Genomic DNA, 15,333 nt, shown 5'->3' with positions numbered 1-15,333 from the left:
TGTAAACCAGAGTATTTTAGTAATAAGGTGTGCCACTTTTTGACTACTTGTATATGGAAATATGACTTCAATCTTGGCATCACTTCTGGGTCTGGCGTTCATTGATGAGGCCTCAATAAAAGTCGAAGTTAGTCTGGGTGATGGCCCTACCCATAATGCATAGCATTATACATGTCCATAAGGATATGTGCATAGTAGCCCAGTCATGAAGTGACTTCATGTGCAAACTTTGTTTATTTCTGCCAAAAGCCATAAATTAAAGATGCAAGGAATATAACTTCTTGGCATCTTTAATTTATAGTCTTTAGTAGAATTTAAAAAAAAAAAAAAAAAAAATCATCAATTGCTCTTGTTATGCTACTATAAAAGAGAAGAAAATTACTGAAACAAGATTGCCCCTTAATAAATCCATGTTGACAGATATTACTTTCATCTGTTTATTTTGTATATGATCTCTCACTAATTTCTCCAAAATCTGAAGTAAAGAAGACATACATACATACTAGTCTATAGTCTCATGCCTCCACTCTACCACCACTCGTATGCAATGGCACTACCTCTTCCTACTTCTTGGACACTTCCCCAGTAGTCAGACTTTCAATAAGTACTAAGTCAATGGAGCTGTCAGTTACATAATACTTTATGTTAAAACACATGGTGAAATCCCATCTAATATAACTTGTCTTGTTGACTTTTAGAGTACTTAGTATTCCAAAAACATGTACTTATAAACTTTCAATATCCTCCCCATCCCTCCAGGAATAAAATCTGCTTTTCTGAATAAAATATATTACAGTAAAGTGATCACCAAACTGCTCCACCCTTTGCAATGGCTGCTTCACTCCATTTCCATCTATATCAACATCATTCATCCACAATTATTTCTCTTCCTACTGGCCACATATTATTATTATTCCTGACACCTCCAAGGAGTCTGAAGACTCATCGCAGGAGGACACCTACAACTGTCTCAACCACTACACCGAACCTCTACTACGAATCATCTCCATCAATGCCATCTACCGCCCACCACAACTAGTATTTTTTGTCTATAAATTGCATGTGTTTTGAAGGGTCGATTTGTCTGTATGCGGGATGAAAAACCCGAGTTTCCGGAAGAAAAAACCCTGCTACTTCCATATGAGATCGGCTAACTCACCTTCGATTGAAATCATCCAGTTAAAGATTCCTCCCGTCGTGACGAGAATCAAACTTAGGCCCATTCCAATCGAAGGGCACAATGTACCGTCATTCTTCTAATTACGCTATGAAGGCGCTAAGAATTTCTTAGAATTTTCCTTGGACTGTAGTTCTAGTTTCATCTCGTATTCTATTTTTGTCTTTCTTACTATACTACTCACTTTCCTGGTTTTATATTGATGCAACTGCTCTCCCCCCCCCCCTCCTTCTTTATACTTTTTTCATAACTGCTTTTTCATCTGCAGTTCCTGTTTGGCTTTATTAGTCATCCACTTTACATCAAATCATATTATCTTTTTCACTTCAGGAATACAATTTGCTATTGTTGTTGATAAATATTTCTTAAGTCACCTACATTGCTTATATCTCTCCCTTTTAATTCTGCCACCAATGGAACTGCTGCTAGGTGATTTCTAAGATTATTATAGTCATCTGCCTTATATTTCAGTATAAATTCCTTTTTCCTTGATACTTCTGTATGTCTATTCAGCCTCCAAGTCAAGACAGCATGGCAACAGCCATGAATGGGAAACAAGACTGATATTCCAATTATAATCAGATGATGATTCTAGGATGAAATTGAAAACTCCTGTTCTTCAGGTTCTCTCTACCAAGTGTTACCTAAGATATATTTTTCCTAAGAATTCCAGAAATTCTTTCCTTTTAGTATCTCTTTAATTTATACTACGGTAGTTAAAATTTCCCATAATGATGACTTGCCAAACTTGTCTGCATAAACATTTTCTGCTTATCCGACTTTGTGTTCCTTGGTTCTATTCCCACACTGTACACTTTCAAAACCTTAACTGCCATTTCTTTCCAATTCTCAATTCTGAGAGGATCCAAATCACCAATTACAAATAGCGCTTAACCACTCCTTTTTACCCATCCTATTCTGTTGAAATATTCTATATCCTTCAACTTCTATTCCTGTTAGGATATCATTTTGTCAGCCATAATTCTCTAATTGCAAAATTTTTGGAATTATGGACAGGTTAAGGCTCTCAATGACATCAATTCAATTCTTTAATTCCCGATACTATTTGCATTTGTAAAAATAACCATTAATTCATTGCCAATAATTCTATACCTATTATTTTAACTTCAACAATCCAATATTATGATTATTATTTCGGGCAACTAGGAGTCGACAGACTCATCAAGGGAGGCCCTAACATCATGTCAAGAACAACTATTCGACATTCACACAGCATCTATCATACCTCGCCTTGAACTCATTCACGGTCATAACACCCACAACAGACTCTGGCAGCTTATTCCACTCATTTACCACTCTCCAAGTAAAAAACCTAGCTCTAACACCCCTGCTAACCACATTCTTGCCCAGCTTCCATGTATGGCCCCTGGTCCTCCCACCACCAGTCCTATTCTCAAAAATATCTTCTGGATTAATCCTATAGAAACCCTTCAGTAATTTGAATGTCTCAATCATATCACCCCTTTTCCGCCTAACAACCAATTTTTGCAACCCACAAATCTTCAACCTGTTCTCATAATGTTCATTCCACAGATCTACTATCATCTTGGTCACTCATCTTTGGATCCTCTCCACCTGCTCCCCATCAAGAAGAAACACTGGCACCCATATCTGAGCACAGTAGTCTAGATGAGGTCTTATCAAGGCTCGATATAGTGGAACAAATAACTTGTTTGTCTCTGCTTGTTAAAGTATTTTTCAGCAACCAAGTGATTTGATGAGCTGATTTAGCCACTTTTGCAATGTGCCCCCTAAACTTCAACTCCCTATCCACCAACACTCCCAAATCCCTAGATCATCAATCTTCTGGAGTACGGTTCCACCAATGTGATATACTGCTGCTAATCTTTTCACTGCAAAATGCATAACCTTACACTTTGCCACATTAAATTGACATCATCCTGTGCACTCACAATTGCTCTACCCAACTTTGCATCATCAGCAAACAAGTGAACACTTCCTCTCAGATCCTTTCCTATATCGTTAATGAACAAATTGAAAAGTAGTGGTCCAAGAACAGAACCCTGCGGCACACCACAAGTCGCAAGCCATCTTTTGGACTCCACTCCTGAATAAACCACTCTCTGGTATCTCTCCATCAACCACCCTCTTATCCATCTCACCAACCCTATATTCATCCCCATCTGCTCCAGTTTACTGATTAGAGTTCCATGTGATATCCTGTCAAATGCCTTGGCAAGGTCCAGTAGAATCACTGTAAACCCATTAACCTTATCCAGTTCAGCCATCACTGTGTTATAAAATGTGAGCAAGTTACTGAGGCATGATCTACCCTTCACAAAACCATGTTGTCCCACATACAGTATCCCATTTGCATCTATGCAATCCTGTATTCTTTTCTTGACTAATTTCTCCAAGACCTTGACAACGATTCCTGATATGCTAATTGGTCGGTAATTTACAGCAGCAGTCTTGGAACCACCTTTATGCAGTGGAACTATTTTCCCCTGTTTCCACCCCCTCGGGACTAACCCAGACCCGAGACTCAAATTATACAAAATGGTCAAAGGTACTGACAATTCTTTAGCTGCTTCTCGTACAACACGAGCTGGTATACCATCCAATCCCACAGATGTATTGACATTGAGGTTATGCAATAGACTACTCACCTCCACTTCATTCACCACAATTCGCGCATAATCTACTGGTTCATTCGTTTCTGAAATGTCACCACCTGGATGATATATTCTTGCAAAGTGTTCACTCAGTAACTCAACTATATCAAATGATTCAGTTACCTCCCTACCATCGGCATTCTTTAAAATCATTCTGCCATATACATTTTTTCTTTTACTTGCAACATATCTAAAAAACCTTTTAGGATTCTCTTTAGCCTGCATGGCCAATGTTCTTTCGTAATCCTTTTTTGCTTTTCTTACCACACTCGTTACCCTTCTGGCCTGCGCTTTATACCATTCATGTGCCTGTCGGTCACCTTTCTCCTTAAATTCTCTCCATAGTTGTTTCTTTTTTTTGCAGCTCAAGCTTAATGGTGTTATTCATCCATTTAACCCCTACTTGATTTATTATTCGTTCTCTAGGTATACAGTCAGCCATTGCTTCATGCAAACACTTCTTAACTGCCTCCCATGCACTATCAACTTCTAGTCCTTGCAGTTGTACATGCAATGGCACTGAACCAATAAATATCCTAAGCTTGTCATACTTACCAGCCCGATAATTCCACATGTACCGTGTCTTAATTGTAAACTCCACACCTTTAGCCACCTCCCAAGTTAAGACCCTATGATCACTCCCACCAATTGGTGGCAACGTGGTCATATTCGTTACAGCCAAATTCTCAGATGCAATTACCAAGCACTCTCTGACTCCTAGTATTTTCCATTACATGCTGTCGCAGATAGTTATCCCTTAATAACCACATAAAATCCAATTCCTTCCTCCCATGTGTCCTCTCCTCCTTCCAATCAATGTTACCATAGTTGAAATCTCCATTATAATTACCCTCCTTCCACTCATTTCTTTTATTTGCTTATGCATACTATCTCCACCATCTATTTCATCACCTGGTCTATAGTAGCACCCAACTGTATATTTAGTTCTGCTGGTTTCAATCTTGCACCAAATAAACTCAAATGTGCTCTTTTTTCTATCCTGCAGTTCCACTTCTATTTTTCTTGGCTGTAGCTCATCAGCTATCATCAATAACACTCCTCCCCCCATTTTATTCTCCCTGTCACTCCTGAACACACCATACCCCTCACATTCAATCCCACTAGCTGTGTCATCTTCTGTCAGCCATGTTTCACTAATGCCAATAACCTGTGGTCTGGAAGTGCCAACCAAGGTCAAAAATTCTTCCTTCTTGTTCCTAATACTTCTGACATTTGTATACATGAATTGCAGAAGCCGATTTGTCCCATCCCTATTTTGATGCCTTATACTAACTATCCCATTCTGATTCGTGGTCTTCCCTACTCGCTTGGACATATTACACACATTCACATACTCAACTGTCTCCCTAAAATCTGCATATCTACTCCCCCACCCCCTTAATAATATAATATACTGCAGATAGGATAATATACTGCACATTATCCTATCTCACAAGCAACTCTCCTCACAAGATGCTACCCTTGCTACCATCTATACTGGCAACACTAATTTTGCTGCTCTAACTCTCATTTACACATAGATCTTTCCAGAATGCCAACATCCATCCCTGTTCAAATACAGTCCATCTCTCAGATACAATTCTCTTCTATCCTCAAATGTAACTGAACCATTCATGTGTTCCAGACCAATCTTTTCACACATTCTCACTATCATGTCATTCATTATGCAAAGATAATTTCAGTGACAAGAGTTCAATATATTTTTCTTAGGAAATACAAAGGGGGAGGGGAAGGTTATTTATGCTTAATGCAAAATTTGGAAGACCAATAACAATTATCATCAGATCTCCATACAGTCAATGACTAATTACAGGAAGTCCTCCATCTCACACACAGCTCATCATACAGTGACTTGAATGCATTCACTGTCTCGACAACTTCAGGCAATGCATTCTGACCACCCATTATGATTTTCCACACAAAAAACCTACTCCTCACTCCCTTGCTCACAGTATCCTTATAGAGCAAGGTTCTCTTCTTGTTCTCCCTAACCATTCTGTGAAAAATCTGATTAACATAAATCTTGTAATAATCCCTTACCAACTTACATGTTGCAATCGTGCCCCCATTCTTCTCTCACTAAACTGCAATTTAAATTCTGTCCATCTGCCTTTATACTCTACATTCCAGACACCAGAAACTACTTAGTTAATCATCTCTGAACTCTTTACAGCTATTTCATTCTTTTCAAAACCCAGTGACCAAATCTGTGCACAATAATCCAAACTGACTGAAACCATATACAACAGAATCATAACATCCTTACTCCCTACAAGTCAGTGATCTCCACATCACTGTCATAATGTGCAGTGTTGTCATCTCAATTTTAGCAAAATATCCTGAAATTTCAGGTCTTTATTCATCAACACTCCCGCAGATGATTTCCAAGATCTCCCCATCAATCTTATATTCTGTACCCCCCCCCCCCGTGCTTCCCAAACTTTAAAATCTTACACTTTGCTATGTTTAACTGGTAGCACGTTCATTTGTCCATTCAGAAAATCTATTCTAGTCCACTTACAAGGCTCCAAAGTCCATTTTACTTCTCATAGTTCTTCCCAATTTTGCATCATATGTAAACAACTGCATATCAATATTCAAGCCCTTCCATATATCATTTACATACAAATTAAACAGCATGGTGGTCACAAAACAGACTTTTGGGGAACATTACTATTGACTTTCCTCTTTTGGGATATTGTTCCCCCCATACATAACTTGCTGATACCTACCTATCAGACAGCCAATCCCTGATCTAATGTTCTAATCTACTATCCAACCCCATCTGTTCTAGGTTTAATTACCATTTTGTCATCACAATCTATCAAAGGCTTTAGCTAAATCTAAATATACTATTGTGTATGCATTTCCTTTGTCAAATGCACCTGTCACCTTGTTCTAGTAAGTAAGTAAGTAGATTAAATATGAGACATTTTCTTTGAATTTTATTGGACCATGATTCTTTATAAATATATGTATATAATCGTCTACCAGTTTTGCCAGCTTGAGTCTGTCTGGCTTCTTCAGGACAAGAATGGTTACACTAACATTAAATGCTAAAACAGAAGAATGCAGTAACGACATTAAAATCAAATAAAAAATTGAAAAGATGCATGACATTTAAGTGCATAGAACGTGGAGACTTAGTCATTGTTAGCAGATGACGTTTTATAGTTTTTCGTGTTACAAAACGTGATCTACTAACAATGGTTAAGTCTCCACGCTCTGTGCTTTTAATGTCACGCGTCTTTTCAATTTTTTATTTGATTTTAATGTCGTTACTGCAGTCTTCTGTTTTAGCATTTAATGTTAGTGTAATCATTCTCGTCCTGAAGAAGTCAGACAGACTCAAGCTGATGAAACTGGTAGACAATTATATACATATATTTATAAAGAATCATTGTCCAATAAAATCCAAAGAAAATGTCTCATATTTAGTATAAAAGGACCAAATATCAACTGTCAAAAAGTAAGTAGATTGTTAAAACATGATCTTCCTTTATTAAACTCATGCTGTCCATCAAAGAGAATGTCATCAATCCATAATGAATGCATCTCATAATGCACTTGTAAAAATAAAAATCCTAGCTAGTTAAACATTGTGACATTTGGTGATGTTTCATGAGAACAAGTCCAGAATCAATTTTTGTTTGAAACACCTATAGTAAACACACATTTTGTGATAGTTTACTGTATAGTTTACAAAAAGTGCATACCACTTTTTGAATAACTCCATGTAATCCACCTAATTTTCTACATATATTCAGTTACAGAGAGAAGAGAAAAATACAGTCTAATACTTTTCTCCAAGAGATTGATGAGGCTAGGGACTTAGGGGTATTGGTAGATAGGGAGATGAAGTTCAGAGGACTCATTGCTAAGGTGTCCAAGATTGCACATAGGATTACTTGGTTGTTGAGGAACACACTGACATCCAGAGATAAAGAGGTTATTATTCCCCTTTATAAAGCATTGATACTTCCACATTTGGATTACTGTGCTCAGGTCTGGTCACCTGGATTCCTTGGAGATGAGGAGGCTGTGGAGAGGGTTCAGAGAAGAGTGACCAAGTTGGTGAGTGATATAAAAAATGCTCCCTACATTGATAGATTGAGAGCTTGTGGATTGCAGAGATTGGTTGATAGGCGAAGAAGAGGGGACATGATAGAAACATTCAAATTACTAAAAGGTTTTTATAGGATTGATGCAGGGGAAATGTTTCAGCTGTGTGATAGTGATGGAAGAACAAGAGGTCATCTCTGGAAATTAAAGAAGAGTGTGGTTAACAAATAATAGATTTAGTTTAATCCTTTATCCCAGTGAGAGCAAACAAAGTTTGCGCCTGAAAATATCTTCAGGACTAAATATAGTGTTGTACTATCTTATCCAGTAAGTAGTGCAACACCAAGGCAACTCGTGGCAAAGGTGGAGCAAGCTACCAGGCACTTCTAACCCAGTATCTCCCATAATGCAAAACACATTTCCTATGTGGATATGTATACTGTTATGCATTAAAGGGATTGGCCATCTACCCAGACTAGTTTCGACCTTTATTGAGGTCTCTTCAGTGGGAGCCAGGCCCAGAGCTGGAGATACCAGGCAGAAGCAGTAGCAAGTCATCTGTGCCTATGGGAGTTGCCAAAAGGTTTATCACCTTTTTTAAAAATTACTCTGGATTTAGAGAAAGATGTTGAAAATTTATTTATCACTGCTTCTGCCTGGTATCTCCAGCTCTGGGCCTGGCTCCCACTGAAGAGACCTCAATAAAGGTCGAAACTAGTCTGGGTAGATGGCCAATCCCTTTAATGCATAACAGTATACATATCCACATAGGAAATGTGTTTTGCATTATGGGAGATACTGGGTTAGAAGTGCCTGGTAGCTTGCTCCACCTTTGCCACGAGTTGCCTTGGTGTTGCACTACTTACTGGATAAGATAGTACAACACTATATTTAGTCCTGAAGATATTTTCAGGCGCAAACTTTGTTTGCTCTCACTGGGATAAAGGATTAAACTAAATCTATTATAGTCTAACCTAGTGATAAATAAATTTTCAACATCTTTCTCTAAATCCAGAGTAATTTTTAAAAAAGGTGATAAACCTTTTGGCAACTCCCATAGGCACAGATGACTTGCTACTGCTTCTGCCTGGTATCTCCAGCTCTGGGCCTGGCTCCCACTGAAGAGACCTCAATAAAGGTCGAAACTAGTCTGGGTAGATGGCCAATCCCTTTAATGCATAACAGTATACATATCCACATAGGAAATGTGTTTTGCATTATGGGAGATACTGGATTAGAAGTGCCTGGTAGCTTGCTCCACCTTTGCCACGAGTTGCCTTGGTGTTGCACTACTTACTGGATAAGATAGTACAACACTATATTTAGTCCTGAAGATATTTTCAGGCGCAAACTTTGTTTGCTCTCACTGGGATAAAGGATTAAACTAAATCTATTATAGTCTAACCTAGCGATAAATAAATTTTCAACATGTGGTTTACAAAGGTGTCAGAACAAGGTTTTTTGCCTGGAGGGTGGTGAATGAGTGGAATTCATTGCCTGACTTAGTTGTGAGCTCTTCGTCTGTAAATGAATTCAAGAAGAGATATGACAGATATTGTTTTGCTAGTTTGGGTCTCCCGCGATGAGTCTACTGACTCCATGGAGATACCCGTAATAATAATAATAATAATAAAAAAATACATAATACATTAAGTAAAATTTGTTTTATTGATCAGTTAACTAAATATTTCTTTAATCCTATTTACTGATATTATTATTATTATTATTCAGGCCTCCATGGAGTCAAAAGACTCATCGTGGGAGGTCCTTTCTAAGAAACACAAGTTTATCGACTCATCGAGGGAGGTCCCTCCTAGGAAACAGAAAGTCTATCATACCACTCCTTAAATGCATTGACCGTTCTCGCTCTCACCACTCCGTCAGTCAATGCATTCCATGGTTCAACCACCCTCCATGCAAAGAAACCACTCCTCACCCTCTTTCTCCCAGTCAGTCCGACCAAAGCACTTTGTCTATACTGACTGAGCTACAGAGGCTCTGTATAAAATAATACCTACTTACAAAAAAATAAAATAAAATAAAAATTATCAGAACAGAAACAGATACATTTTATTTTATGTACTTTTCTGGGTTCTTTCTAGATCTGCTAGCCTCAGTCACATAAACTATACCATTTCAAATAAGACAATATAATTTTCACAACCCAATCAATAAATGGGTCTTGTTTTCAACATCAGTAATGTTAATGCCCATTTCCAGTGTATAATGCCATTCAAGTGCCATCTCCTATCTAGGAGGCTGACTGTCATAATGTGACTCATGGTTAACTATGGGTGTTGTGACATGTGAAGACCCTATCTCTTCCACATATTGTTGCAAGTATTCATGGCTGTAAATCTGTGTTCATAGGGCCAGTTTGCCTGTTCTGGGGGACAAAAAAATCCGAGTTTCTGTGTGAACCCCCCCCACCATATATGAGACCAGCTAAATCATCTTCAGTCAAATGAGACCAGATAAAGGTTCCTCATGGACTGAATCGAACCCCAGTCAGTCCGACCAAAGCACTTTGTCTATACTGACTGAGCTACGGAGGCTCTGTATAAAATAATACCTACTTACAAAAAAATAAAATAAAATAAAAATATCAGTTTCCTCCAATACCACTAATTTCATTATACTGAAACACTCTTTGACTTGTTTCCATGTGCAATTTTAGTTGTTCTGCTATCCCACAATGCTAAACATAAATTTAACATAAACTTCTCTTCTTGACCTCACTGGACAAAATTCTCTTGATCACATTATATCAAATTCATCCACTCTTTACCACTCTCTTAATGCTATCGACCATTCTTAACTTTTTGATATATCTTCTACTCTTTATTTTCTCCTATCCAATTATGTTATTGCTATCCTGAAAAACGTTATTATAATGCAAGTAAAAGAAAGAATGAATGTGAAAGAATATGTGAATACAGACAGTACCCTTTTGTGAGAAACAAATGTGATTGTTGAAATGAATGTTCCTTTTTTGCTGAATCAGTTTAGCCAAATTGATTGGATTCTTGATATATTTATATAATTTGAGTCTCAGCTTGGGGGGGAAAGATCTCACAAAACAACATATCATAGTTCTGGTTCAAGAGTGGTAAAAAAACTGATGCATTTAACTATTGTATCAGCATCTCTGGAATGAAGATTTTACAGAGTTTGCAAGAAATGGGGTGACAGGCAAGTCTTACTTTGTAAAGAACAGCATGTGTTTATTAAAGGGAGATAACGTCTGAGCAATCTGTTCATATTTTATGAAAATGTTACTGAGTTACTAATAAGCGCCTCTGTAGTGCAATTGGAAGAACGATGGTACATTGCTCCCTTCGATTGAAAAAGGCCTGAGTTCGATTCTCGTCGTGATGGGAGGAATCTTTTTATGGACGTTTTCAATTGAAGGTGAGTTAGCCGATCTCATACGGAGGTAGCAGGGTTTTTCTCCCAGAAACTCAACAAATCGGCCCTTCAGAACACGCACGATTTACAGACAAAAAAATACTAGCTGTGGTGGTGAGCAGTAGATGCCGCTGAAGTTGATGATTGTTAGTAGAGGTTCGATGTGTGGTGGAGACAGAGAGTTGTACAATAGGTGTCCTCCCACGATGAGTCTTTGGACTCCTTGGAGGTGTCACAAATAATAATAATAATGAGTTGGATAGAGGGAATGGATACACTATGATACTGTTGAACTTTATATTTGATAGATACCACATGAAAGACTGTGAATAAACTGGAGGACATGGGATTGGAATATAAAATATTGATAAGCAGGCAGTATATTGGGGTGTGAATCTTCCAGATTTAAGGTGACTGGGGGGGGGGGGGTAACCCACCAGTCACCTTAAATTAGTCCTTGGACCACTGTTATTTAAATTATACATTAATGATAATTGGGAAGGACATATTTGTCAAATATCTATCAAAGCTGTGCAGGGCAATCAGGGATGATATTGATGTATAGCACTTGCAGAATGAGCTGAACAGGCTAGAAATGTGAACAAAATAATGGCTGTCAAATCAATGTTATGTTCATAAGTGTAAAGTTATGTACTCTGGCATGATAAGATTTTCAACAAAACATTATATTAGTGGGAGATTATGCTTGGAGAAATTGATGAGAATTTCGGAGTTATGGTGGATAGTAACATGAAGTTCAAAGGTCACATAGCAAACACAACCTAGAGAATAATTATGATGCTGAAATGAACATTGACGTGTAAAGATAAGAAAGTAATTTTGCTTATTTACAAGATATGACTGCATCTGGACTACTCTGCTTAGATTTGGTCTGAATTCAGACCAAATCTGTGCAGATTTGATTTGTGCAGAGTTACAAAGATGATACCAGAATTAGAATATAGATTATGAGAAGAGACACTGAAAATATGTAGGCTGCAGATGCTGGTAAACAGCAGAAAGAGGAGGGAAGGTGATATGATATGATACAGGCCTATTGGTTGAAGAAATTTTTCATTATATGGAAGAGAAGTTCTCTTCTCTCTAAATAAGTCCTTAACTTTTGAAGGTTAATAAAAATACTTTCCTAATGGTAAATTAATAATTCTTTGAGATTTTGATGTTTACACTCCAACTGGATATAGCTGGAGACTTATCCTAGGCACAACAAACTCTGAAATGTAACAATTTATGCCAAAATACTATTTCAAAAAATGCAACTTTTTTTTTTAAAAAAATCTTACGATGACTGTTGTTTTATTTATAGCCAAAGCATGCTACGAGGCCAGTGTTGACTTGTTTTGCATGATGAAAAATTTATTATCCAGGGAGAAATATCCTGCCACTTTCATATAGGACGGTTATCTGTTGTTTATTAAGGTACTGTATATGTATATATATATATATATATATATATATATAAATGTTTGAAAACTGATCACAGGGTTATTATTTGTCTGATTCTTGCAGTTAGTCCAGAAACAAGCCTCATGTTTGAGTCTATTTTTGTCCCAATTTTTTATATTTTGCTTTGTGCTATATTTCCCAATATTAGTTACTGAAAAGGTTAAAACAAATATTTGCTTGTCTTGTGAGGCTTTTAATGAGAAACTGGAAGAAATGCGAATGACGAACTTCAATGCATTTATCGGGAAATTATTACACATCTTGTTAATTAACGAAATTAAGAAGTAGCATAGAAATATTTTGCAAATAAGATGCGAAGTGCAAATCACAACTAAAACGTTTATTTTTAAATCGTATCGTTTTAAAACGGCGCCCGAGTAACCGAAATCCCCCCCCCCAAAAAAAAAAACTATTAATAAGAGCATTAGTTAACTAAGAGGGAGTTTGCCATTCTCAAACTGGAGAGGCAGTTTTTTCTCCCATAAACTTCGAAACAAATGTAGTCCAGACAAAAATACATTTAACAGTAAGGGGGCGGTTGGATGGTGGAGTGACCCCCTCATGAGAAACCATCAGTGTATTTCATTTTATTAGAAAGAATAAAATAGGACTGTCTGCATTTTCAGACTAAGTAGATATCCATGCATCTTTCAAAATCAGCATTATTTTCATCTTTCCACACACGTAAACACGAAAGCTATGCCTAAAGAAAAAAACCATGCATAAGAATACTTTCCAAATTATTTCATATATTTCAAATGAAATGAAAAACATTCGAAATGAGCAATTATCGTAACAATAATCATTCTATCCCTGGGATTTCTTCATTAACCACGTTTTTCTGGGAATACAAAAATGCCGCTAACTGACTATACATGGTCAAGCATAGAGTAACCATAGCATACTTAAAATAAATACCATTCGAACAGTGCATCGATCTTCTTACAAAATAATATTAGAATGTGAAATAATAATAATAACAAATATATTAACTTCAACCTTTAATGAGCTTGTAATTGTCATTCTCTGACATTAATGGAATAGGGATGACAACAGTAGCATTCACAATTACATCAACATTTTATCCCTACAAAGGTGATAATAGTCTAATTCCCATTTTAAATAAAATATTTTTTCCGATAACATGATGAAATGACAAGAAAGAAAAGAAACATATTTTCCTAAAAAAAAAAAAAATATATTGGTAGTATTCACTGGAACAGCTCAAACGTTTTTACTTTTATACTGCTTTTACTATTATAAAATTATTAACAACAGGAATTCACTTTTGCATAAATTTATTAGCAATCACTTCGCATTAAACTACAATTCTTCATCACTAAAACCCCATCAAAATGAGTTGCAATGTGTTACAGAATTTGTGTGTCTAAAGCGGCATATTGCTGAAATTTAAAAATACAATATAAAATACCTGACTTTTATATCTATTTATTTATTTTTATTTATAGCCTGTGTAGCTCAGTGGATGTGGCGTTTGCACACCACCGCGCTAGGCCGCACGAAGGAAGTCTTGGTTTCGAGTCTAGTCGGCGACTAGAGGAAATTTTTCTAAGCCTTTTTTCCACCGGTTCCCGAGTTAGTCGATCTCTGGCACGGGCAAGCAGGTTTTTCCTCCCGGAAACTCGGGTTTTTCGTCCTGTAAACTCAAGAAAATCGACCGTAGAACCCACATTATTTCAGACATTAAATATATTGTGTTAGGGTTAGAGACCACGAGATGGCGGCACATTTGAGCCGTCTCTCTTCACTGCGTACCGCTTAATTAGTGATAGCCTTGGGCCATCTGTCTCTGATTGGGTACCAGTGGAGATTGAACTGCCCACTCAGTCTCCAAAAGTTAGATAGGGCTAAATGGCCTCGCCTACTCCCGTATATACGGGAATAAAAAGGCGTTAGCTGATTTTTTTATTTTTATTTTATTTTTTTAAATTTTTACGTTTTGCGCCCCAACCCTAGTTGCGCCCGTGGCGGGTGCCTCTAACTCTATCCCGTAATCGGAATTTTTTTTTAATTGTTTAAAGAAAGAAAGTTTTGAGCACTTGGCTCACCCTAATCAGGGCTGTCTAGAAATATTTCAATCTGTGATCAGGGCCGCCTTTGGGCGTTTATGTTTCCATCTGTCTTTTTCATCGTAATCTGATGACTCACGAATGAGTAGGTTGGGATGGAGTGATGAATGAGCAAGGTACTTGGTTGCTATCTGGAGGAGAAACGTAGGTATGTCTGGCAGGTTTCCGTCTTGGTGAAGGATAGTGTTCCTTACAAACCACGGGGCATCAAAGATCATTCAGAGGCACTTGGTTTGGATTATTTGTAATCTTTTGATGTTGTTAGGTGAGGTGTGGCTCCACGCTGGTGAACCATAAGTTAGTATGGGTCTGATGATTGCTTTGTATATTCTTAATTTGTTTTCTGGACTGACTTTGCTTCTACAGTTGAGTAGAGGGTAGAGTTGAGCTATTGCTGAGGTTGCTTTGTTGCAGGCATGAGATGTGGGAGTTGAAGCTGAGATGGTTATCA

The 15,333-nt window shown here is 37.3% G+C and overlaps 1 protein-coding gene across 2 annotated transcripts in view; it reads right to left on the bottom strand.

Annotated features, from left to right (window-relative positions):
* LOC150107917 (3-hydroxyacyl-CoA dehydrogenase type-2-like) overlaps positions 1 to 13,921 on the bottom strand; it is a 73,014-nt gene extending 59,093 nt beyond the window's left edge. For both annotated transcript variants that reach the window (XM_090415434.1, XM_090415433.1), the window contains exon 1: positions 13,792 to 13,921. In XM_090415434.1, coding sequence (XP_090271560.1) covers positions 13,792 to 13,815 — 24 coding nt within the window. In that variant the 5' untranslated portion in view covers positions 13,816 to 13,921. The remainder of the gene's footprint in view (positions 1 to 13,791) is intronic.
* Positions 13,922 to 15,333: the final 1,412 nt, after the last annotated feature.

Source organism: Typopeltis vanoorti, chromosome 3 (genome assembly GCF_054136105.1).
Source record: "Typopeltis vanoorti isolate ZY-2024b chromosome 3, IOZ_Tvanoo_1.0, whole genome shotgun sequence".
NCBI classification, from domain to species: domain Eukaryota; kingdom Metazoa; phylum Arthropoda; class Arachnida; order Uropygi; family Thelyphonidae; genus Typopeltis; species Typopeltis vanoorti.
The sequence above is the reverse complement of the archived record's forward strand: the minus strand, read 5'-3'. Positions and strand labels throughout refer to the sequence as shown.